Consider the following 25,700-nt stretch of genomic DNA (forward strand, 5'->3'; position numbering starts at 1 on the left):
GTGTTCGAGCAGAGCTTCTCCTGGGATGGACCAATCTGCTGCTTTTGTTTCTTGATTTCCAAAGGAAAATCAACTACAGTTTATCCAAAGGCAGCAGTGATTGCTGAACTTAACAGCACGGGGCTACAGCCAGCTGCTCTGATGGCAGGACGGCACTCCAAGCATCCTCAGTAAGCAACCCTCAATTAGCACTGCTTAATTATGGCACATAATGACTGCAGTCAGAGCTGCCGGCCGCATCTCTGCATCGTCCCCCCCATCACACTGAGCGGGGCTGAAGGCACAGGGCTGACTCAGCGCTGACTCACAGCTCTGCAGTGCTGGGTGGGGTGCGGGCTGTGGGGCTGTGCAGGGACCCGGGGGCTTCTTTGTAGGGGGTTCTGAGCTGCACCTGGCCCTGTGCAAGCTTCTGCTGCATGTCTCTGAGCACAGTGCTGCATCTAGGGTTGCCCCACTGCATGCAGCAGCACCAGGCTCCCAGAAGCAAGTTGATGCTGATGGGTGCTTCTCTACAAATCACCATCTAACCAGAGCTGCAGCACTTGCCCTGCTGACACGGGTTGTGTCGAATCACCCCGGGGTGTGAGGAACTTTCCTCGCCGGGGCACAAGCACACACTCGTTTAGTAACATAATCTCTTAAAAGCAAAATCCCAGAAATTCCTTTTTTTTTCTTCGTGGAAAATGTTGCCTGGGGGAGAAGCTCGTAATGAAGGATGAAAGCTTAATCCTTGAGGTAGAACAGGGCTTTGGGGAGGGAAGGAGTATAGACAGGGCCTGTGTTAAGTATAGGGACGGCCGTGGTGGGGCTGGGGAGCAGCAGCTTCCCCAGGTGATGCTGGGGTCTCTGCCTGCAGTGCTGCCATGACAAACGCAGTGCTGGCTTTGGGTGCTTGGGGGTTTGCTCCTTGTCTGGCTGCAACACCCAGGTCAGAGCCACCTCCGTGCACCTGCTTGTGGTTCCCAAACATCTCAGAAGGGAATGGCTGCAGGGCAATGGTCCCTCCCAGCTCTCAGGGCTGTGTGCTCGCAGCCAGCAGCATCCCCCAGCCTGCAGCACGCAGTCATTGAAGGACAAGCAGGACCCGCTTCCCTCACCGTGTTTTAATTCAGAAAAGCAATGGTGGAGGTGAGGTTACACTCTCCAGAGCACAACCTGCTCTGGGTTTGCTCAGTGCGCAGCGGTGGTGTTTACGGACGCGGATTCCAAAGCTCTCTGTTCTCAGGGCTGTGAAGATGTATTTCCTCTTGTGCCATTTCTCCTTCTGGCAGGCAGGCTCCCAGGTGGCTCTGGTGAGTGTCAAAGTGGGAAATAAAGTTGTTCAGCAAAAAAAAGAGAGAGAGAGAGAGAGAGTGAGAGGAAGAAGGAGAAAAAGAGTAAAAAAGGGGAAAGAAAACGAAGTGCAGGCAGTGCAGCCCCGTGAGACCAGCTTTGTGCCGAGTGCTGTGGGTGGAAACAGGAGCGCCGCGTGCTTCAGCCATGAGGCACCGAGCCCTGGCTGTGTGCTCGCAGCATTGCACGCCATGCACTGCCCACCCTGCAGCTCTGTGCAGGGCAGTGATGCAGGCCGGGGTGCAGCGTGGCACAGAGCAGCACCTCGGCCCCATCCTGCCCTCCTTGTGACCAGCCCAGGTCACTGAGATGTTCCTGCAGGCGTTTGTGTCTGAGTCTCTTGGCTAATCTCTGCAGCCCTCATATTGCTGAAACAGATGACTGTATTTATCTGAAGTGACTAATGGGCGAGCGCATTCTTGGCTCCACCATCATCTGGTTCTCGTAATGTCAGTCATGATTAACTCTAACAAACATACAACAGCTTTTTGGGCTGCTTTGCAAGGCGGCCGTGTGGAGGTGGAGGTGGCATTTGTTCTCAATCAGGTGGGATTTTGAGGACTGGCTGCTTTGCATCATGCAGGGTGAGCAGTGCAGTGTGATGCTGTGCAACGTGGTGCAGCCTGGCATGATGTGTTGCAGTGCAATGTGTTTCAGTTTGCTGTGATGTGGTGCAAAGCGTGGTCTGATGCTGTGCAAAGTGGGGCCGTGCAGTGCAATGTGATGCGATGCTGTGCAGTGTGGTCTGATGCAATGCAATGTGGTGCAATGAATTGTGATGCAGTGCAGTGCAATGCGCTGTGATGCAGTACAGTGCAGTTTAGGGCTGCCAATCCATGGCTGGGGGCAACATGCAGCAGGGTTATAATGTGGATGGCTCAGGGAGATGAACTTCAGTTCCCCCCCCCATGCACTAAGCTGGTCTTCCAGGGTAAATTAGATGTCGACAAAACAACTTCATCTTCACCCAAACAATTTTGCTCTTGGTGGAAACGATTTGTGCTCAGTCTGCAGCCCTTCACACAGTGAGCTGCAAGGAGCTGCTCTGCTCATGCCAGGGGTGCAGGTGCTGCGCCCCATAGGTCTGCCCTTATGGGGTGGGAGGGATGCAGGGCACATCAGGCACCTGCCCCCAGCTGCATGGGGTATCTTAAATGTGATGCAGCATGGGGCAACCCATGGGATGGCTGTAAATCAGGAGGTGCCCGATGCATTGCAGTGCAGCCTGCAGGCAGGGCTGTGCGTGACCTGCAGCCGTGGGTTGGGCACGGATGCACAGATGCTGCAGATTAACGAAACGAAGGGCTGGGAGGTTTCTGCTGAAGACATTTTTCCGTTCATGAGGACATGGGGTGGAGAGGGTGGAACGTGGTGGGGGGGCGGCTGCCGTCAGGAGCAACAAAAGGGGAAAAAGGGGGGGGGAGGGCAGAGAGAGGGAGAGATTTTTGATTCATGGTCCAAAATTACCCAAACTTTATTGCCAAAATGTCTACATTTTTATGTGCTTAAACACAGTGAGTTATGGAAACCTTAAAACAATGGAATGATCTCCTTCATTGCGCTCCGTTTTGTTCGAAGGAACCACTCCTCTTCCCAGGGTGGAATCTCTTATTGAGTTTTATTGACTTACAAAAATGCCTCTCTGCTATCAGCACCATCCGGGTGCGTGTCATAAATACAGGGGTGGGACGTGGGGCTCTGGGGAGAAGGGGGTTAAACCCATCTCTGCCCCAAACCCTTTCTCATGCATCCTTTTTATGGCATCCATTTGGCACATCTTCCACGTGAACCTGCCTGAACCAGAGGGGCTGCAAATTCCTTGAAGCGAATCCAGCACACGGCGCTGCGGTTCCCTCACTGTTGGAGTCCCTCCTCTGCCAGGCATGCAGCTCTCCCAGCAGTCTGCTGAGGCTGCAACGCTGGGTTGTGGGGCTGCAAGGTGCAGGGTTGCATGATTGCAGGGCTTCAAGCATCCTGGGTTGTGGGGTCATGGGGGTTGCAGGGTGTGCTGAGAGCTCTGCTGCAGAGCTGGGGCATGCCCTGGCTGTGCAGCTGTTTGCAGCCCTTCACAAGCAGAGGAAAGCAGATAATTGTGGGGGCTTTTTGCATTGCCTTGCAGCAGGAGGACACCCTGCATTGACCATTGCACTGGGCCCGCTGGGAAGCTGCAGCTCCATGTGCAAGAACAACGAGAGCAACATGCAAAGAGCTTTCCTCAGCCCTGGGGATCAACCCCAACACATCCCCCCTCCCATCCCACCCAGCAGAGGTTCCTCTGCTCCTTGGCTACACAACACCTGCCTTTGCAGAGCTGTGAACCAGGCAGGACTGAGGTGGGATGCACAGGGTTCTGCTCAGTGCCCACAGCAGCCAGAAGGTGGGAGGGGGAGGATGACAAGCCCACAGCCCCCACTCTGCGTCAGAGGGGAAAACTGCACGAGCCCCAGAAAAAATGTCTGCAGCCCTATAAACTGACACCAGTGTTTATAATATTCCTAAGTGCTGTTGCGTGATGAGAGCAGTTCTCCGACGAGGAAAATTTACTTTTTTTTTCCTTCTTCTTTTTTTTTCCCCCCTCTTTTAAATAAAGTTAGAAAGCTGCGAGTCCCACAGAAGATGTTTTGGCTTTGGTTCAGGGTTTGTTTGTTTTTGCTGTTTGCTGTAAGTAACAACTGAGGGCCATTTGCTGGCGATAATGTTACAGCCGCGGCGCAGCAGTGGGAACTGCTGACAGTCAGAAGTTGTTGACCTCCTGGGTAAAACATATCTGTGCACATCTCACATCCTGGGGCATGAAACCATCACTTTGTCATTGCTTTGTGTGTGGAAAGGCTCCTCCATGTGAACCCGGCACTTTGCTGCAGTCTCAGTTTGTTTATATTGAGCTAAAAACAAACAAGCAAGGAAAGTGGGCAGCTACAGCGATCCTATGAGTGGAAGGAATAGCAGGGAGATGAGGGTAAGTAAGGAGCAGGGATTTGAGGATGGAGAGGGGAGATGGGGATGGGGAGGAGGGACTTGAACATGGGGAACAGGGAGGTGATGGGGAACAGGGAGAGGAAGATGAGAAGCAGAGAGATGAGGACAAGGAGCAGGGACGTGAGGATGGAAAGATGGGGCTGTGAACATGGGGAGGAAGGAGATGATGGAGAGGAGGATGGGGAGCAGGGAGATACTGGGGGGGACATGAGGATGGAAAGTGGGGATATGAGCGTGGGGAGGAGGGAGATGATGGACAGGAAGCAGAGAGATGAGGATTGGGAGCAGGGAGACAAGGATGGGGAGTAGGGACATCAGGACAGGAAGCAGAGACATGAGGGCAGTGAGCAGGGAGATGCAGATTGGGCACCATGTGTTATTTCCTGTCTGTATCATTGGAAAATGGGAATTTAGGCTTAGAAAAATGCATTACCTGTCATCCCCAGTGGCAATCCATGTCCATCCCCAGCACAGCCCTCACTGCTCACCGTGCCCTCCTGCCCTGCACAACCAGGTACTGCAGAACCGCAGCCGCCGTGAGAGCCAGGAAACAAGACATGGGAAGTTTATAAACACCCCGCGGATGGTTTACGGAAAGAGGTTATGAAACGCAATTAAATGCTTTATAAAGTGTCCTGATTTCACTCCTCGGTCACTGTAGAATTCTGATCATAAATCAGAGAATGTGCTGCAGTGGGAGAAATGGGAGGAAAAGGGGGAGGGAAGAATGGGGATGTGGGTACCCCATTCAGCTCATGCTGTGCCCTGGGTTCTGCTCTGTGCTGGCAGGTTGGAAACAGTGGCAGAGAGAGGAGAGGTGAGCACAGGGATAGGAGAAGCTGCATTGCAATGCATGATTTGTGGATTGATGTGAGGCTGCAGAGTGATTCCTCGTGCCCTGGGAAGAGTTGCAGACAGACGGTGTTTACCGAGGACGCGGAGCTGGCCAAGAGCTAATTGCAGAAGTCTGAACTGCATCCTCCCCGCTGCAAAGGGCATTCAGAAATAGAGATGCAGGCTGCATGTTAACTGCACCTCCACAGCCAGGATAGCTTCTGCCCCTCTTGTAGTTTCTGGAAGTAAAATCAGACCCTGTTCTGCTGGTATGAGGCTGCAGTGGGGCAGATACCCCCCTCCTGCCCTACCAGGGCTCCCTCTGGCACTGTGCCCCAGCACTGACACTGGGCACTGGGAAAGGTCACAGGGAAGGCTTACAGGAGCTGGAGATGTAAGAGCCAGTATTATTTCCCGTCCATTAAAAGAAATGTGGAAAAAAATAATTAAGAAAGCCCTGAGCCCCAAAGTGCAGCGCAGGCATCATGTGTCTGACATTTGGCTTCTCATCCTCGAGCTGCTGCTCCAACAGCTCGCAAGCCAGAGGTTAAGCTTCCTGGTTCCTCTTTTTGATCTGCATCATTCACATTTTTCCATGTTGTTGGCCACAATCAAAAAAAAAAAAAAAAAAAGAAGAAGAAGAAGAGAAAAGGGAAAGAAAAAAGATCCCTTTGAATTAGCAGGCAGGGAGAGCCTCTAATTGCCTTCCCAGCCCCTCCCAGGTCAGATCCAGGCTCAGCCAGGAGATGAGAGCACGAGCTGCACCTCGGGGTGGGCGCAGAGGCTGTGGAGTGCAAACCAAAGAGCAAACCTGAGTGCAGCCCATCACAGCACTGAGCCCCAGGAAGCACTGAGCACCCCATGGCTCTGCAACCCTCTTCTCCCAGCCTTCAAACCAAAGCACTTACAGTACCTTGAACTGTTCAGCCCTCTCCTTCCCATCTCCATCTACGCGTGCCTTTATCAAGCTCCATTTCAGCTCTCATTCTGCCATCATTCCAGACATCCTCCTGTGGGCACCTGCTCAGGGTGCTGCCCCAGCTCAGCCCCACACCAGTAGGAAACCATGGGCGGGATGCTCCTGTCTGCCCTCAGCCCCACACGCATGGGCCAGCTTGGCAGACACGTTTCTATCCATTACCAGCTAATGCAATGGAACTGGCTGACAATGGGTGAAGGAGCTGCCAAAATCCAACATGAGGCCTGCAGATGTCCCTGGGAACAGCAAGCCCTGCTGGAAGATCTGTGCCGTACAAAAGGTTCCCCTCAATTTGCTTCAGATGCTCCTCGGCCGTCATTAGAGGATGGGGTTCTTTACAGAGAAACACATAAATCCAGCACTGCGTTCAGGCTGTTATTATCTCCTCTGGTTCAAATTAAGTGACGGGGGTCATTTTTTATATGTTGCAATTTGTCTTTTTAGCTGAGGGCATGGAAAGGAAGGGGGGGGTGGAGAGGGAGGGGAAGCCAGCACAAAAATGGGGAAGGGACGTTCTTTAGCAGACAAGGAGCTGAACTGACATCAGATTCTCTCTACAGCTTCACCACGGGGATGAGATGTAGGCAGACACAGCAACAAAGCACTGACTTTAGCACACACTGATGCTGCACCATGAGCTGCTGCACTCAGAGGTGAGAAAGAAGGAGAGAAGCAGGTGTATGGGATGGCCCAGATCAGCCTGCAGGATCAGCCCAGGGAACTTTTGTTCTACCAAGGGCAAACAAAAGCTTTTTTGGGGGGGAAGAAAGAAAAACACAGTGGTTGGATGAAGGTGTGTGGAAGCAGCCCCATGAAGCTGCCCCAGGTAGGCAGCCCTGACTCTCAGCACCATCCTGCCCTCAGTACAGCATCATAAACTTCTCTCCCTGACACGTAGGAAAATGTTTTAAGGCACGACTTTATAGAGAGCATCAATCACTTCAGAGGTGATGGAATTGCTGCAGAATTATAAGCAAGTCTGAAGTGTCTACAGAGGACTCTAAACACTGTCTTCTATTTATTCTCTGTGTCCTTTGTAAATGTAAACTTCAGCGGAGCCCAGAGGCCTTTCCGTCTCCGTGCCTTGTCAATCCAGCACCTTTCACCACCGCTAAAATCACAATTATAAAAAAAAGGGGGGATTACAAAAACAAACACAGCCCCTCTCGCTCGCGACTGATGGCTGCGGACTGTTGAGGGACCCACCCCGCAGAGCCCCGGGACCCCCCCCACCCTGACCCACGGGGGGCTCTGCAAGGAGATGGAGCCCGGAGCTCCCACGTGTGCCACGCGTCCATCTCCTGCGGCCGTCGGATCGACGGCGAGTAAACACAGAGCGGGGCCGAGAGGCTCCGGGAAGATCAAGCGGAGGACAGTGCGCTGACAGCGGGCCGGGCGGGGTGCGGGAGAGCCGTCCCAGCTGGAGAGCAGCTCGGAGAGGGGAAAAGGGGAGAGCTGTGCAAAGGGCTACAAGGAATCTATGCGGAAAGCGGCCCTGCTCTGCCAGAATACCTGGGGGTATTGGGGGGGATCTTTGATGCAGTCACAAGTCCAACAGTTGCTTTAGCTATAAAAAACCAACCCCTGTTTTGAAAAGCATCTCGCACTGCTGGAGAATCGTCCTTCATCCCGCATGTGATGGCAGTGGGCACAAAACCCCGCACCGTCCGTGCTCGGAGGCGCCGGCAGAGCGCGCTGCGCGGCCGCCTGCGGGACGGGACATCCCGCGTGTCACCGCAACCAGCAGCTCCTGTCCCCATGTCTGCTGTCGGTGTTTGAGGTGCTGAGCTGCACGGCCCGTCTCAAACCACAGCGGCGCTATCACAATAATTAGCCGTTAATATTATCGGAGGGGCACAAGGCAAACCCGTCCTATCTGCACCGCTCGGCTCTTCCCTTAAGGTAATGAAGTGATGCCAGGGATCCTGGCTCACACTGCAGCACAGTATGTGAGGGGAGCTACAGGTGGGCTGCAAGGACACAATCTGCCTCTGACACAATCATGTGGGATCAGATTCCTCCTGCTAATGAATGGCTTTGGTTTTCATTGGTTCCAAAGAAAAGGAGCAGAGGAAGGGGGGAAATAAAACCAAACCACAGCCATCATGCAGTGCCCACTGTCAGCACTGCTCCTGTGTGCAATGCCCATTGCAGGGCCCCATCAGCAGCTCTGCTCCTCAGAACCCTCAGCCCCAGAGGAGGCAGAAGGGACTCAATGCATGGAAGGGGCAACAAATGGGTGCTGCTTCCAAAACCAAGCTGGGAATGAGGCATTTCCACAGCTATGATTCACACAGACCTGGCCTGGGCCATCCTGCAGCCATCAGGCTGAGGGCAACCCAGTGTCCTTAAGCCCTGGAAGGATGAGCCTCTGCCCTGGTGCTCACAGGGAGTGTGACCAAATGCAGCTCTGTGCTGCCCTGGACCAGCTATTAAGTGAATGTGATTGACACCCATAGGCAGATGCAGCTCTGCCTGCAAGCTGTGCTCAGTGCTGGGCACTCCAAACTCTGCCCAGGGCTGTGACATTGGGATGCAGTGCTGCAGGCGCCGAGCTGTCCCTGTGCCTCCCACTGCGCTGCACCAGCTGATCCCTGTACTCTCACACCAGGGCCTTCCCACGGGCTGGCTCCAAGCATCGCTTCCCAGTTCGGCCCATGGCCCCAGTAACTTTCCACCGGGGTTTGTTTTCACTGAAGAGTTGCTGTAGCGGAAGTGCAATACCAGCAAAAGCTGGCAGGGAATCCAGGGGGCAAGTCTGGAGTAAAATTCTGATAATGCTGTGTTTATACCAGGAATTTCTTCAGCAGATAAATCAAGTGAGCGCAATAACAGATGGGAAATGGCTGCAGACACCAATGGGTTCTGCATGCAGCTGGGCACCCACTCACTATGGCTGCTGCCTCCCTCCCACCTCTGCAGGTGCTGCTCCATGGGGTCCTTGGGCTGCTCTGCACCCAGTGCTGTGGCTGCAGGGATCTGGGGACCATCGGCTGCATGCACACTAAGCTCTGTGCTGCAATACTTGCAGGCTTAGTCACATCCATCCCTTCACTAATAGATGCTGCTTTTGCAGGAGTGACCGACAACTGCTTGTGTTTCTGCTGTCAGCTCCAATAAACAACAGCATTCAGAACTGAGGGGGGAAAGACAGCTTGGAAACTATCTGAAAATACCAAGTTTCAGCACAATATCCATGCCAGCTAAACAGCCCTGTATCTCTCCCAGGTCACTGTGCTGGAGGGAAGTGGGGTCTGAAAGGCAGCGTGACCCACTGCCAATAAATCCCACCCTGCAGCCCTCCCACATGGGCTGCTCCGGGCTGCATGTTTCTCAGCACGCCGAACCCCCTGGATCACGCACCATTAACATTCTCAGTGTGACATCTCCAAAATACTTCAGGGATGAATTGGTTGCTGGATGATTTGCAAAGCACTGAGGCTCAATCCCCCGGAGGTGTGCTGGTGGGGAGCCAAGGACCGGGGCCCAGGAGTCATGCACTCCCTGGGGTCGCTCAGGAGCTCAGCCTGGCAGCATCCAGCACTGCAAAACCCAAGGCACAGCACTGGGGATGTGCTGAATGCACATGCAGCCCTGCAGAGGACCTGTGGGCATCCCCTGTCCTCACAGCCCCTCAGTGGCTGAGTTCCCATGAGTACCAGCATTGCCTGCAGCAAAGCAGCCCAGCACCAGGCAGCAGGATTCTGGCTCTCAAGGGTGGATTAGACATCAAACAGAAGACAGACAGAACGCGGGAAGCCTCTTCCATCTGCTGAGCACAGCCCCAGCCCTGCACAGCCCCATGCTGCCCTGCGATCAAAGCAGCAGCCGGCGGCTCCGATCTGCTCCTGCAGCACAACCAGACCTCATCTGCCAGGCAGAAGGAGCCACTTCCCATGGGCAGCATCCTCTCCTCACTCCCTCTGCCCACAGCACTGCTGGCAAACCGCTCCTGGCTCAGGATGGTCTCAATATCACAACGCTACAGCAGTGCTTCCTCACCTTGCTCACACATTGCTGGTCTAAAATAAAGCCCAGCTGTGTGCTGACTGCTGCTATCCTTCAGCCTTGCATTCACCATAAGAGCCAAATAAAATCAGCAACAAGACCACATGTTCTCACTCACAGCTCCCCTGTACAACAGTGTCAGTGTCTTTGCTTTCACACTGTGAAGACTCAGGAATGAGAAGGGCTGGTGCTCCCAGTAGATCAGCATGTGGTTATCACAGCAGTGTCTCTGCTCCTGGCACCAGGGCTGCCAGCACAGCTTGCTACCTGCCTCCTCAGAGAGGCCAACACCTGAAAGGCTCCTCTAATTTAGCCACAGTTCGTTATCCAACATAACACACCATGGGGACACTCACAGACATAACCCATCTTCCTCCTGCTGTGAAACAGGCACCGACCAAAGGGAAGGAAACACTAATAGCTCCTGCTGGGCAGCAGCACTGAGAAGCTCTGGGTTATTTCTATCCAATCACACACAAGAGGAAATCAGAAGATTCTACATACCTCCATTCAATTTCTCTCCATTAATATCGATGCTGCAGAGATTGGATTTTGTCCTTCCTTTTCTTATATTTTCCTGGTATTTTTAAAAGTGCTGAAACTCTTCAGCTCCGTGCTGAGCTGGAGATAAAAGTTAACCTCTGAACTATGCAGCACCTTTTATGTGTGGCACCATACAGAGAGGGCTTCTTAGCACGAGCCTGGATCCCTAACGAGCAACCTGGATGGTTTCTGATTGTCCTCATCCCATCCAGCTGGGGCACGAGGGAGGCACAGCCTACATGCACATACAATGGGTGAGGATAAGGTTGAAGCTATGTAGAGGATGTGTCCTGCCCTGCTTTGGAGCTATGCTTGTGCCATCCACACTTCCTCACTTGTTCCACCTTCCCATCCCATCCCAGATCTCCTGTGAGCTATAGGAGCCCAGCACCAGCTCTCATCATGCCCAAGCCAAGGCTCAAGCTGTAAGTGCTGAACACCTGTGGGCGAGGTGAAACCTGCTGGTTCCCACCTACACCAGCATCAGCCTGAGCCAGCACTGAGAGAAGGTTAAGGACAAAAGCCAGTCAATGTCTTCATTGGCACGTGCAAACACACATCTCTGCAGCATCATTTCTGCAGTCAGGGTAAGATATTCACCTGGTGCTAATGAAGTGGTCATACTTCCTACTTAGAAACTTACTCCTTTTACTTTCTCCATTTAGAAACAATGCTGGAGCACATCTGATGGGCTTTTTTTTCTTTCCCCTCGGCCACTTCCCTCTTGGCAGCAGCAATGCAGTCCTGGCTTTGCAAAACAAACCCATGTCTGTTCCAATTCAGTCACCCATCCAGGTTATCTGGGAAAGAAATGCCAATGGGGGCTGTGGGGACATGAGGCCATGTAGCCAAGCTGGGGTCCATCACTGCCAGGGCCACTTTATGGCCATGCTGGGGACATCCTCTCTTGTGCTGTCCCCAGCCATTGGTGCAGGATGGGCCCACGCACCTCTCGCTGCTTGCACACAGAAAAAAAACCCCACCTCCACCACTCGCCTGGTTATAAATAAAGCAGCCACTGACCCTGGAGATTAATCAGTGGGTTGGTGTCTCTGCGTGATGTCACCCCACGTTTTTCCACAGGCCTGTCGAATTTCAGCCCGTCTGATCCGCCGATGACAGACGGGGCTCACGCCTGCCAGACAGCCCCGGGACGCGGGAGGGGGGAGGATTTATGGCTGCCTTCCTCCCGCACGCTCTGCTTCACTCTGCACACAATACACAGATGCCTCTGCGAGATGACGGAAAACCGGGGCTGCGCGGCTCGGTCGGGGTATTTTTAGGCATATTGCACCATTTCTGGCCTTTGGTGGCTTTATGATGAACGCAGCCCGGTTTGAAGCCATCCATCAGAGCCCACTCGCTTGTGCACGTGGAGCTCAGGCTCAGCGGGCTGAGGAGTGGGTATGACCATGAAGCCAGGCTCTGCAGGTCATGGAGCAGCTCCTCAATTAGCCTGGGTCTGGGGGGTCAGGGATGGCCATTCTTTGGGGGAGCAGAACTTTCACAACCAAGTGCTGAAGCCACATGGGGATGCAGCTCAGCATTGACAGCACAGCCCCGTTGCTGCATCAAAGCAGTTCTGCCTGCAGGGCTCATCCCAGCACTCATGGCCTGAGTGCCAAAACCACCCCCCAGCCCAGCCTGGGACTGCTGCACTCCATGCGTGAGCCTACAGCAGGCTTTGTTGCCTCAGAAAATAGCTTTCACCCAAGGTCAGCAGGCCTGGCACTCAGGGTTACCCCAGGACAGTGCTTTTCCCAACTGGGGTTCCAGGTGGCACATTATGCAAAGCTGAGAGTTATTCCTGGGGAGGCCACATGTAAGTTGAGCTGTGCCCAGCATGGGTGGGTGGAGGTGCAGCCATCCCTGTGCAAAGCCCCAATGCCTGGCATTGCCCCAGCACCTGTGCCTGCAGGAACCATTGCCAAGGAGGGACAGCTGGGCAGCAAATCTGAGCCCTGAGCATGGGACAGAGCACAGCCACAATCACCAGCAGGACTGTGCCTTGGGAAGGGTGAGGAGGCTTCTGCAGAGCTCATGGACACTGCAAAGTGTTTGCACCAGGCCAGAGAGCAGCCGGGCACCTCCAGCAACCAGAATGAGCTGCAATGAATGACCTGCTAGGGAAATCCAGCAACCTGCTAGGGAAACTGAGCACCCGCTCCTTTGAAGTTAATGAATCGTGAAAGCCTTTGAAAGCAGAGCTTTGTTTATTTACTCCCGGCGTCTCATGCCGATGAGGCACACACACATCCCAAGAGCACTGCTAATTTGAGTGAAAGATCAAATGTGAGGCTCCTGCAGCCTCTGGGACAACGAGGGCAGCCCCGGCCCCTCCATGGGGCACTGCCCAACGCGGGCAGATAGGAGAGAGCCCAACACAAAGCTGAAGCGACACCTGGGGCTGCCAACCAGATCCTGTCAAGGAAAGCATCAGCAGAAGGAATCAGACTGGAGATGTTCTGCATGTTAAGCACTGTGAATCAGGACCCAAAGGCAGTGCCCAGCACCTAAATTCAGCCCCGAACCCCCAGCAGACACCCAGCACCCCCCTTATATCTCTTGCCTGTGTCTCCTGCCCAGCCCTGAGCTCTGCCCAGCGCCACAGCCAAACCAACCCCAGGGCTGCGGCACCTGGCACCCTGCTCTGCCCTTCCCACAGCAGCGGGATGCAGAGAGCTCCATCTCTTCTCTTCGAATGATAACAACCCACGGAACAGCAACAGCACCGACAACTCAGCCTGGCTCTGCAGGACGGAGCTGGGGCAGCCCAGGGGCAGGCACGGTCCGAGCAGAGGTGCCCCGACGTGCTGCCTGCTGATGGGGCTCCCGTACGAACGCCCAGCCTCGCACAATAGCCTATAAATATCGGCCTTTTCAGCGCAATAGCTTCGTGAACAAGCTGTAATGCAATATTTCACTGAGGCTCGCAGACAAAAGGACGGCACCCCACCGGCACTCGCTTTCTGCTGCTGCAGTTTTCAGAAGTATAATTGGATTATAACCAAGCGCGAGGCTCTAGCCCCAGTTTCTCCCAAGCCAGCGAAGTCTCTGTCTGATCTCTAACAACGGGAGTCGGAAGGAAGGAGCAGAAAGCTCGCTGGGCAGAGGGGAGGGGAGGCTGAGGGCTCCGGCACCGCTGAAAGCCCTTCAGCTGATACCGAGATTTGCGGTCCCAGCAAATAATAATTAGGCGTATTGGGAAGGGCCAACAATGAGAGAGAGGCGACCCACTTAAGGCCGATACCTTCGCCGTCAAGGCGTGGGAGGGCTGGCGGGCAGGGCTCACAGGGAAAGGGGAGCTCCAAGGTGAGGCAGCCGCACCGCACACCTCCCCCGAGCGGCGGGTGCGGAGCAGATAGAGCTCCGCTGGGCTGATCTCCGCTGGGCAGAGCTCCGTTGGGCTCCCGCAGCCCGGCCCGGCCCGGAGGAGCGCAGCCCGCAGCCTGAGCCGCGGAACCGGGCGGGCGGAGCGCTTCGGTTTGGCACCCTGCAGTGACACCTGGTGGGGGCGAGCGCGGAAGAGCCGGCAGCGGCCCCGAGCTGAGCCCCTTCGCCGGCGGACCCCGACGGGGCGGCCGCGGAACGGCGGATCCATCGCTGCGGGACCGCGGCCGAGGGCGAGGCGGCCGGAGCTGCCCCGCGGGGCGGTGGGTCGGAGCCCGGAGGGGGCCGTCTGACGTGCCCTTTGGGGAAATGGGGGTCGGTCCGGCCAGAGCCGCGGCTCCGCGTTTCTGACTCTGCCCAATGAGAGCCCGGAGCACGGAGGGAGCTGTCAATATTTGGCCACAGCCCCCGCGCCGCTATCCCCAGTGTGTCCTCGCCCTCCGCACAAGGACCTCTATGGCCCGACCCGGCCCCGCCGCACGCCGTGCTCCGCTCGGGGGGCGCCGGCCCCGCTGAGCTCCCGGGACCCCCGGAGCCTCCTCCGCCGCCCCCCGCACGGCAGCATGAGCCTGGGAGCGGGGGCCCAGCCGGGGCTCGCTCAGCCGCTCGGAGCCGGGAGCCGCGAAGGAGGGCAGTGACGGGCACCCGCACCGCCCTCACCCGAGGGAAGCGAGGGCAGGACCCCGTCCCCGCTCATTTCTCCGTCTGGACCGAGCCCCGGAGAGATATGCTCAGTCCAAACCGCCTGGAAGCGTCTCCTGGGATTGCCGTGGCCCCCGGGCGTGCGGAGTGCGGAGCGTTCCCTCGGACGGCGGGCGCGGCCCCGCGGATTTGCCTTCCCTTCGTGCTCATCCTGCTCGCCCTGACGCCCCGCGCCGACTCCTCGTGGTGGTGAGTGGCCGCGCCTCGACGGCTCCGCGGCGGCGATTCCCGGACGGGGAGGGCGGACGGGGGGAACGCGTCGGGGTTGCGGAACGGTCGGGGATCGGACATCCGACGTGCAGCGCCGGGCTGAGCGGCTTTGGGGATCCCGGTTCATGCGGGCGCGCCCCGGCTCCAAACGGAGCCGGATCGGGGCCGGGCACAACCGGGGCCGCTCGGGCCGGGACCCGCCGGGAGCTGAGCCCCGAGCCCGGCCTTCAGAGGGAAAGGAGAGGGATGAGAGCCCTCGGTACGGACTGGGCTGAGCGGCAGGTAGAGCCGGAGCCCCGCTTTTAACCCTCTGCAATTGTGGGATCGCGATCCATCTCCCAAACGCCTCCGGACTGTTCCATTATCCTCCGTGCTTTGCGGTTGGTTTTTCAACCGCTCCCAAATTACCGCTCTCCCTCTTTCGAGTAAGATACGGCTCTGAGACAGCCAGAGGTGATGCCATAGACCACGCACAGAGCCTGCCGGCCTCGCCAAAATCAATCTCCTGTCCTCGTAACAATTCAAATTCGCACAATCAACGCGAGAAAAACGGGGAAAGGTGAAGATTTCAAGTGAGCCCACACGGCTTCGGTAGGTCAGAAACGCCCGAGTAAAACTGATTTTAATCCCATCTGATTGCTGCAGATGAGTTCTCAGTGTCCCGACCTGTAACAGTGCTCAGTAACCTTGTGGAAAAGCCCAATTTACACACCGTCACCATTAGCACACTGCAGTGGCTGAAGCTGAATTTAATCTAACTTAATCCATCTGACATTGATGGGGATGAGTGACACTCCTGAGGTTGTGCAGCTCCAGGAGCACCGCGCAGCCCCACTGAGAGCTCAGGTCCTCCTGGTGCTCCAGCACAGCCCTGTGTGTCATATCGGCAGCTCTGAGTGCTCTGGGACAGGAGGGGGAAAGGGAAGGGAGCGGTGATCCTGGGGACAGCATCCCAGGGGACACAGTGCCTGCAATGCCCAGAGGAGACCAGCAGATCGATGGGTCTGAAAGCACCGGGTGAGGAAGGGAGGCAGCAGTGGTGAGGCTCAGGTCGATGCACGCATGGCCTGGCTCCCAGCCGCCTGATCGGCCCCCACCCATCACAGCAGGCGAAGACAGGACAACATCTGTGCAGAAGGTGACGGTGCTGCTATGCTAAAAGCCGAGGCAGTCTCAGGGTTGCAGAGAAGTTGGAGATTTCTAAGTCCTTACCAAGGAGGCAGGGGAAGGGGGAGATTTGCTGGAGCTGGGGGTGGGCGCACGGGATAATGGTGCTGGAAGGGGACAGGCTGTGGCTCACAGCATCTCCCAGAGCTGAGCAGTTCTGTTAATGCACTGAGATACCTCTGATGAGTCAAAATCCTTCCCTTATGAACAGCGTGAAAAGCATCGGTTTTCCTTGCTTTCACAGCCCACTTCTCCCCATAGTGATTGCACCGCAGTGGGGGCTCCAATTCCAAATGCTCATCCCAACAAACAGGAGCAAAACCAGCTACAGTGAGCCTCAGTGTTCTCTGGAGGCCACTGGATCAGCTCTTGTGCCCTCAGGAGGCAGAGAGGAGCTGGAAACGGGCAGAGCTTAGCAGGCAGAGCCCCACATATACATTGTGCCACACAGGCTGAGCATGGTGCTTTCAGCCTCTCTCATAGAACAGAATTGGCCCTGGGGTTCATAATACACCTTAAAAAAACCAAAAAACAAAAGGAAACCTCAACCAAATACATCAACTTCAGAAGCTCACGCTGCTGATTGTGCTTCCATAGAGCAGAGCAGTCCTAAGAAAAACCTTCACCAGCACCAACGCTGCTCAGCTCTTCAAGTCAGCTCTGATAAAGCAGCGCCTTTAGCTGAGATTGTGCTTTACTGAAAGAGGCTTCAAGCAGCTGTGGTTTGGGAAAAAGTTATGCAGTGATTTCCATGGGTTTCCAAAGCACATCTTTAGCACTACTGATATTACAGTAAATACATTTGGTGGTGCATCATCGTTCCTTATTTTCATTATTATTGCCAAATTCTTCTAGGGATTCACACACAATAAACTTGTGGAAATAGAGGAAATGCTTCTCATTTTCGGAGTCAACTTTTAAAGTAGATTAATAGAGGGGGGGAAAAAAACCCCACAGAACAGGGCTGCTTCTGATCGGAGTACATGGGAAGGAAATATCAACCAAATGTTTCTTCTAAACAACTGCAAATTATTAATTTTGGGTGACGTCAGGCATGGTCCCATCGCCATGAAGAGCTCCAGGAACTGGGGAGCTCTAAATGAGGGGTCTGGGGCTGAGTGGTGATGGGGTGTGGGTGATGGAGAGGAGAAGTGGGTGCTGCCAGGACCACCAGCGGGTGTGGGATGGCGCGGGTCGAGCAGCAGCACCCAAACTATAAAGCTCCCAAACTTATGACACATCACTTAGCAACAAAATACCGCCTGAAACACAGACAGAAATTAAAAAGGAATGCAATGGGAAAATCCCTAAATCCCGTTTACACTCAAGTGCGCCCAGGCAGGGCGAGCGCAGCGCCCGCGGCGCAGGAGGGACCGTGCCATGAGCCCGGCGGTGCTGCAAAGCCCCGAGAACGGCCTCCAAAATTCCTTGTAAAGATTGGGAAGATTAGGCCAATGTTGCTTATAAACATGAACCGTGCAGTAAACAAACGCCGTGTAAATAACCAAGTTGGGTTCGCTTGCAAGCGAGGGCTCCGCCGAGTGCGCTGGTGTGGAAAGCCATTGTGGACTGAAGGTTTGGTTAAAGGCAAATGTACACAGACCGCATGCACACCCCACCCTCACACGTACCTGCAGCCCCACGCGCATCCCCCACTGCCGCCACACGCCAAGTCCTCGTCAGCTAACTTGTTTATTGCTAACCACAGCCCTTGGAAAGTACAAATATTCGATTTCATCTGGCACTGGAGCAGATGGGAGGCATCAGGCTCCCAGAGAGATAAAGCAAATCTGGGGAAAGCAGAGCGGTGTGGGCTCGCGCTGAGGTCAAGCAGTGTGCAGGGTCTGACTGCATGCAATGCCTCCAGGCTGGGACCTGCGGCACGCTGGGATGCTCTATCCCTTTGGGTGGCCACTCGCACTCTTCATCTCTGTGCACACACCAGGAGGGGCTCATGAGGAGGGAAACACAATGTGAGGGTAAATGGTGGAGCAGGAGCATGCCCTGCAGTCAGGTTGAGCAGGTGCTCAACCTTTTAGGGCAATGCTTATAGGGGAAGGGACGTGGCAGTGGTTGCTGCTGCTTCCATCCCACACCGGTGCTGAGTCCTGGTCTGGGTGCAGTGGAGAAGTCAAACTACTTGCACACATGGTTCTTGGATATCAGAGAGGGGCTCACTTGAGCAGGCATCGCATTGAGGTGTGTGGGAGGGGAAATAGCATCGATAGGAATGTCTGAAATTAAGCCAAGGGAAGGACAGCTGCGTGAGCCTCCACAGTGCGTAACCCATTGGGGTGTGTGTGCTGCTGCTCCCAGTCAGACCCCAGCAGCCCAGTGTGCCCAGTGCAGGTCAGTGCTGGGGGCTCAGGGACCCCATGCTGCTCCCCATGGCACACTCTGCATGGTCACAGCAGCAATAGGGCAGTGACCAGGCCATCCCTGTCCCCAACGTGCTCCAGTCCCCGCCATCCAGGGATTCCTTTCCTTCAAACATCAGTCCTAAAGCAGCATTGGAGGGATGGAGAACAAACTGCGCCCTCAGGGCAGTCCTGGCGCTGTGCTAGGAGCGTTTGGGAACAGATGGGTTCTCTCAGTCTCTCCGCTCAGTTATAATAACCCTAATTGTGTTTCGTAGTTCATTTTTCATTAGGGTCACTTTCACCTATAGGAAGTGTCTCTTAAAAGAGAGAGACAACAGAAAAAATCCTTCTGCTCTCCCAAGCTCATTGGCCGGGTCGCTTGGAGCAGCCTCACCCGGCATTATGATATTAGAAATTATTCAAGTGAGACTAACGCTCTCAGCACACAGAGCAGTGGCTCTAAGTGAGGAAATTAGGACTATTAATCACTCCAAGGCGCTAACAATTCCAGCAGGCCAGGATGGCCCCGTTCCCAGTGGGGCTTAATAAAATACTCAGGGTTTATAATAATAAAATAATATCTCATATGTCGATAGCACCTTGCAACCCAAAGCGTGGTGCCATTGGCTATAAATTGTCCCCCCAGCCCCGTGCAGAGCTGAGGAAGGAGAGAGCAGCCTCCACAGGAACTATGCAAAGCACTCGAGGAGAGAGATGCTGCCAGGCCCTCTGGAATTCGCTCTTTATCAGATAAAGAGGCAGGGATGCTGGATCCGATCCTATCGGAAGAGGTGTCTCCAACAGCCGCCGGGGTCTCTCAGCCTCCCACCAAAGTGCAGATTCCGTATCCTCTCAGTGGGAAGGAAGAGAACAGAAGCTGCAGGGATGAGCTCAGAGCTGCCCCCGGCTCTAGCTGGGATGGGGTCTGTTCTAATGCAGCCCCAAAGATGGGCACCCCACTCCGGTGCTGACCTCAGCTGCTATCAATCTGATTTAGAATTGTGCCTTCCATGGTACTGGTGCAGCCCTGCTTTCCCCACAGCGGGAGCTTGCATTTCTCACTAAATAGCTCAGCAGCAGGAGGGCTGCTGCCAAAAGCACAGTTAGCAATCAAAAAGGGACTCTGGCACACCAGGAGAATGAGAGCTGCTTCTGGGAACACTGCATGGCACATCCCAGAGCCTTCAGCCAACGCACATCAGCACAGACACCCCTTGAACCCATGGGGAGAGCAGAAGTGGGCAGAACCCTGAGCTGCTGGGCAGCCTCAACCAGGGGCAGAGATGCAACGTGGGCCACACAGCTCTGCAAGAGATCCCTAAGGAGCAGGGAGCAATGGGGCAGCCGGGTGTGCAGTCCCAGGAGCGCATCTCAGCACAGGGCGTGCGTGGGGAGGGGGTTAGCACAACTTCATGCTGCCAAGTACATAGACGCGTCTGCCTCTGATTTGCATGTTTATCTTAGAAGCAATTTAGGTTTCTCCTTGTTTACAAGAGGAGAAGTCAGCAGACTCTTAGAGCAAGAAAAACAACTGGGAGCCAACATGTGACAGTTGTCTCCTGTTCCCCACGCATGGCGCAGCCGGAGCGCGCAGCCTGTTGGGAAAGAGCATCGGCCTCACGGCTGGATGGCCCCAAAGAGCAGAGAGCAGACAGCAAAATGGGACTGCTTCCCCTCCCTTACACCCAGGCTCTGACAGCACTAACCAGCAGAACATGAAGCTGTTGGTCTGTGCTGGTGCTGCATGTGGTGTTCACCATGGGAAGAGATGAGGAGAAGGTGGAGGTGTGGCAGGAGGAGCACAGTGCTGCTCACCCATCTCCCAGCAAGCTGAAAACCTGGAGGAAACAGGAACAGAACCAGAAGGATCCAGAGCAACACAGAGCTCTCAGACACTACTCAGAAAACCCAGATGTACACCTGCAATCATTCTGCTAAAGGAACTGGGAGCTTCTCAGAGCACCCCTGTATTCCCTATTTCTGTGCTTTCAAAGCATCCCAGCACTTCAGCAGTGTGATCAGAGGGGATGCTTTTACCAATCCAAAACCAATGTTTGGCTGTTCTTTCCCCTCCCAAATGGAGGTTTCCTTTGCTCCCAGCTCTGGGGGTGCTGCTGCCCTCCTGCTTTATGCCACCACAAAGACACAGTGCCCACGGGCCCCAGTGCAGCAGAGCTATGGGGAGCTGTGTCTGTCATCCTCAGCTCCAGCCTGAGATGACCTCATGCTTCTGCCAGCATTTAAACAAAATAGTGTAAAAAAAAAAGAAGAAAAAGAAAAAGAAGGGTGGAAAAGATCCCATTGCTTTCTCTGCTCGCTGGGTTTTCCTGAGCCTGGGAGCTATCTCTGAAGCTGATGGAAATGATAGAGCATGGCCAGAGAGAGAGAGAGAAAGACAATGATGCATTGCCCAAGCTTATTGCTTTTTATTGTGATTAAAGGGAGGGTCTTATTTCCACTCTGGGTGGGGGGTTGAAACACTTGAATCCCACCCAAACCTCTTCCCTTGCAGCCAGAAGAATCAAAACTCCGTGCTATGTGGCAAAAATCACTGCCGGCACAGAGCAAGCTGCCTGCTGGCACAGCACGCATGGGATGGGGATGGAAAATTCCACCATGTCTCCATTGTCCATGCAAGCCTGAGGGCTGCTGGGTGCAGGAAGAGCCGGGATCCCCCTGGTTGATGTGGAAAGCTGCCCACTGCACATCAAACATTGCTACTGCTGCATGGAGCTGCTGCCTGCTCCCAGCAATGCATAAAGGTGCAGACGATGTGCATGCAGGCCAGACAGCACAGCACCAGCTGTCCATCTTAAGGACTTGGTGCCAGCAGCATGAGCAAGACCTGCAGCAACAAGCAAAGCTCACATCTCCCCTTCTTCCACCTCAGCATTGGTGCCACGCAGCACCAGAGCCTGCATCTCCACACCATTCCCTTCTCCCTGCAGGTACATCGGGGCGCTGGGGGCGAGGGTGATCTGTGACAACATCCCAGGGCTGGTGAACAAGCAGAGGCAGCTGTGCCAGAGGTACCCAGACATCATGCAGTCCGTCGGGGAAGGAGCCAAGGAATGGATCCGTGAGTGCCAGTACCAGTTCCGGCACCACCGCTGGAACTGCAGCACACTGGACCGGGACCACACCGTCTTCGGGAGGGTGATGCTGAGAAGTAGGTGCTGCTGTGTGTCTGTGCTGTGCCCCAGTGCAGGGTGTGGGTTGGGATGGGGGAGGGAGAGAAAGGTTCTTCGCATCTTCCTTGTGCACAAACAACAACAAAAAAGAGCTGGGTGCATCCCTGCTGCTGTGCCCTGTGGCTTTGGTTACTGCCTGGGAGAGCTTTGCCTTCCCTGTAAATTAATCAAGCAGTAATGGGGGCACTCCACTGCTTTTGTAATAGCTGCACCAGAGGAGATGGAGTGGGGGGAGCACTGGGGGAGAAGGGGGAAGGAGGAGACACCTCCAGAGAACAGGCTCATATGTAAACAGTAATGGGATATATAAATATTTGGAGAGCGGGGTTGGCCAGGAATCAGCAGTTCACGTGGGAACTCCCTGTTCCTCACATGGCAAGGGAGGCAAGGCTGGGCTCGGGTGGCACCGCTACTGCAGGCTCCAAGCTGGGGCTGCACCATAGGGGGGGGTCCTTCCTGGCATGGTGGGGAGCTTGGAGCACATCAGCCATGATGAGACCTGTTAAGAGTGCCAGGAGCAGCCCATCTGTGGGGCATGTGGGCACACATGGGATGGGGTTTGTGGATGCTGGGCAGACTCAGAGCAACCCAGGAGGAAAGCAGGAGGCTGCAAGCATTGGGGCACAGCGCTCAGCCCCAGCGTCACTGTGGCCCCACGTCCTGTCCCAGCCGATGAGCACAGGGGCTGATGAAAGCTCCTCACCCTACCCCATCCTGCCAGGCTCAGAGAGAGCTCATTTCCCTTTGAAGTTGCTTTCAAAGGCTCTCCAAACGAAGACGAGCATGGTTTTGATTTGCAGCATCTTTTACAGCGTTATAAAACCAGCTGCGAACTCAAACCAGAGATACAGAGCACTGGGGGGCACACAGGGCCGTGTGGGGAGCCTGGGGGCCAGCACAGCTCCCAAAGCCCAGCTCCCCCCACCCCACCCCCTCAGGCTGACCTGCAGCTCTGCACCCCCTCCCCATGCAGAGCTGCAGCCCCATCCCAGCCCACTCCTCACCCCACACTCTGTGCCCGCAGGCAGCAGGGAGGCCGCCTTTGTCTATGCCATCTCCTCGGCTGGGGTGGTGTACGCCATCACACGTGCCTGCAGCCAAGGGGAGCTGAAGGCCTGTGGCTGTGACCCACTGAAACGTGGTCGTGCCAAGGATGAGCGCGGGGAGTTCGACTGGGGCGGTTGCAGCGACAACATCAACTATGGCATCCGCTTCGCCAAAGCCTTCGTGGATGCCAAGGAGAAGAAAGTGAAGGACGCGCGGGCGCTGATGAACCTGCACAACAACCGCTGTGGCAGGATGGTGAGTGAGGCTGGGATACCTCCCAGGGCTGCATTTGTGGGGTCAGGGAGCCCACAAACCCATCCCTGGGGCTCCTTTCATCGAACCATAGAATGGCCTGGGTTGACACAGATCTTGAGGTCATCTAGTTTCAACCCCCTGCTATGTGCAGGGTTGCCAACCACTAGACCAGGCTGCCCAGAGCCACATCCAGCCTGTCCTTGAATACATCCAGGATGGTCCCACTGGTTGTGGCCACCATTCCCAGTCCTGATGTGTTACCCCCTCCCGCAGGCTGTGAAGCGCTTCCTGAAGCTGGAGTGCAAATGCCACGGGGTCAGCGGCTCCTGCACCTTAAGGACTTGTTGGCTGGCAATGTCGGATTTCCGGAAAACAGGGGATTACCTGCGGAAGAAATACAATGGAGCCATCCAGGTGATCATGAACCAGGATGGTACCGGCTTTACCGTGGCCAACAAGAACTTCAGGAAGCCCACAAAGACAGACCTGGTGTATTTTGAGAACTCGCCCGACTACTGTGTGATGGACAAGTCAGCAGGTACATACAGAACCTCCCATAAGTACCTACAGCAGCTCTCCCTGCCCCCCAATGGCCTGCAGCCCCCAGGGGTGCAGCTCTGTGTCTCTTAGAGCATCCCTGGGGCCAGGATGCTCTGTGGGTGGGGAAGGAGCCCCCAACAGCCTTGATAAAACAGCCCCACCTGAGGCCCCAGGTGATGGACACGTGGGTGGGGGGCCACAGGGAGCTCTCAAAACAGTGTGGGGGGGAACTGCCTGACCTGCTGTTGTTTCCTCCCCTCCAGGCTCACTGGGCACCGCAGGGCGCGTGTGCAACAAGATCTCCCGTGGCACCGATGGCTGCGAGGTGATGTGCTGCGGGAGGGGGTACGACACCACCCGCGTCACCCGCGTCACCAAGTGTGAATGCAAGTTCCACTGGTGCTGCGCTGTGCGCTGCAAGGAGTGCGAGGACACTGTGGATGTGCACACGTGTAAAGCTCCCAAAAGGGCCGAGTGGTTGGACCAGACCTGAGGAGATGAGTGGCAGAGGGCAGAACCTGGCTGTAAACCCCCCCAACCCCGGACCTTTTCCATTTTTAAACACTTGTGCCCCCACACCCTGTGGGCCACTGCGTTCTGGGAGCTGTAGTACGACTGCATGGCTTTTATTTAATTGATTAACTCTGCAAAGCACTACGAAAGGACTACATTTCCCAGGAGGTGCTGTTGGACCCTTCTATCTGCTCAGCAAAACAGATCCCTGTTCCCAGGAGGCAGCCAACCTCACTTCAACTGTGAAACTTCTGCTGCCGTCATTCCCTTGGCGGAGGAGCAGTGCAACTGGCACAGACTGAGAGCACCGACCTTGGGGACGCAATGACGGAGCGATGCTGCCTCTTCCCAACTTTACATTGAAGTTTCACCAGCAAAAAACAAAAGCCAGCCCACTGTTTCTGAATAACAAACTGTTGCAGACAGTGTTCTTGCTTTTACCTTTCTGCAAGGCCAGAGGAAAGGTGTTGTAAGGTCTTCAGAAAGCTCCATATCTCCGTGCTTCCTTCGAGCAGCCCTGGCACGCTGTCCCCACTGCACTACTGACACTCGCTGAGCAACTTCTGCACAGTCTTCTCCCTGCATGGTAGCAAAGATGACAAGCAGGGTTGGGAACTGTCAGCTGAAGCCTGAACGACTGCAAAAAGACAAAGGCTACAGATGAAGGTTGGCTGTAGAAGTTTGCAGACAGAGCGTTAGAGAAAAGCAAGATAAATGAGATCTGTGAACTTAACTGGTAGGTTCAGAAGTCGATGGATACAAAGAGCATCTCTCTCTCTGTAAGACTCACTTGTATGTTGTGTATACTGCTTATTATTTTAAGTCAAAATTCATTATAAACCTATATCAGAAAATGATGTTCTTTGCTTTTTGAATTTCTGCATGCCTAATTTTGTACTTCCAACCCCATGGGATGTGGCTGCAGTGGTCCCTCCTGCCCCAGGTCCCAGCCATCCCCCTGCACTCACCCCCCATCACTCACAGCAGTGTCCCGATGTCCAAATCCAATGGGGAATCCTCCCAGCAGCACTGTGCTCCAGGATACCTGCTGGCAGAACAGGAGGCACCAGATCTGCTCACAGAGCATGAAGAGCCACCTATGAGCAAGGGCCACGGGAGAGAAAAGCCCTTAGAGTACTGCTTTGATGGGAAGGGCTCAAAGACTTCACACAGCCCCCACAGGGGCAGCTGGGGGTACCTCACCCCAGGCAGGCTGTGAGGGGCAGAGATCCTGCAGGATGAGCACTGAGGTGACCCATGAGATATTAAACAGCTGTGAGGATCCCCCTGCCCAGCTGTGCTTCCTGCAGCACCAACCCACCCAGCACCACCTCCCTTTGCAGTCCCACACCAACAGCACACGAGGGCCCCACTGTCTGCCCCTTGGCACTGCAAAAGGACTGGGAGCAGAGGGTGTGGATGCAGCCCAACAGCTCAAGCCCACGAGGCAGGAGGTCCTTCTAGAGGGCTACACGAGGCTGCGTTCTCCTCTTGTTTATTAACAAGTGATTAGCAGAAGCATGAAAAGCACGATGCCCGGGAGCCAGCAGTGCTGGTTAACAGAACTAACCCCAGTGCTTGTACAGGAGGACGTCCCAGTGCAGGCTGAATGGAAATCAGAGTGCTGTGTGTCTTCTCACAGATGAGGCC

The 25,700-nt window shown here is 55.1% G+C and overlaps 1 protein-coding gene and 2 long non-coding RNA genes across 3 annotated transcripts; 2 read left to right on the top strand and 1 right to left on the bottom strand.

Annotated features, from left to right (window-relative positions):
• The first annotated feature begins 4,135 nt into the window (after positions 1–4,135).
• On the top strand, positions 4,136–4,955 carry LOC146754805 (uncharacterized). Its single transcript, XR_014938751.1, has 2 exons — positions 4,136–4,291; positions 4,758–4,955. It is a non-coding gene; the product is annotated as an uncharacterized LOC146754805 (long non-coding RNA).
• Positions 4,956–14,006: 9,051 nt separating this feature from the next.
• Positions 14,007–24,907, top strand: WNT2B (Wnt family member 2B). Its single transcript, XM_015885246.3, has 5 exons — positions 14,007–14,956; positions 21,453–21,673; positions 22,720–22,997; positions 23,271–23,535; positions 23,801–24,907. Exons 1-5 carry the CDS (start codon positions 14,793–14,795, stop codon positions 24,028–24,030), a joined length of 1,158 nt encoding a protein of 385 aa, XP_015740732.1. The 5' UTR covers positions 14,007–14,792; the 3' UTR covers positions 24,031–24,907.
• Positions 17,818–20,352, bottom strand: LOC146754806 (uncharacterized). The gene is made up of 2 exons (XR_014938750.1): positions 20,211–20,352; positions 17,818–18,378 (listed from the first exon to the last, which is right to left on the bottom strand). It is a non-coding gene; the product is annotated as an uncharacterized LOC146754806 (long non-coding RNA).
• Positions 24,908–25,700: the final 793 nt, after the last annotated feature.

Source organism: Coturnix japonica, chromosome 38, assembly GCF_054131305.1.
Source record: "Coturnix japonica strain WE chromosome 38, WE-NBRP24, whole genome shotgun sequence".
Taxonomy (NCBI): domain Eukaryota; kingdom Metazoa; phylum Chordata; class Aves; order Galliformes; family Phasianidae; genus Coturnix; species Coturnix japonica.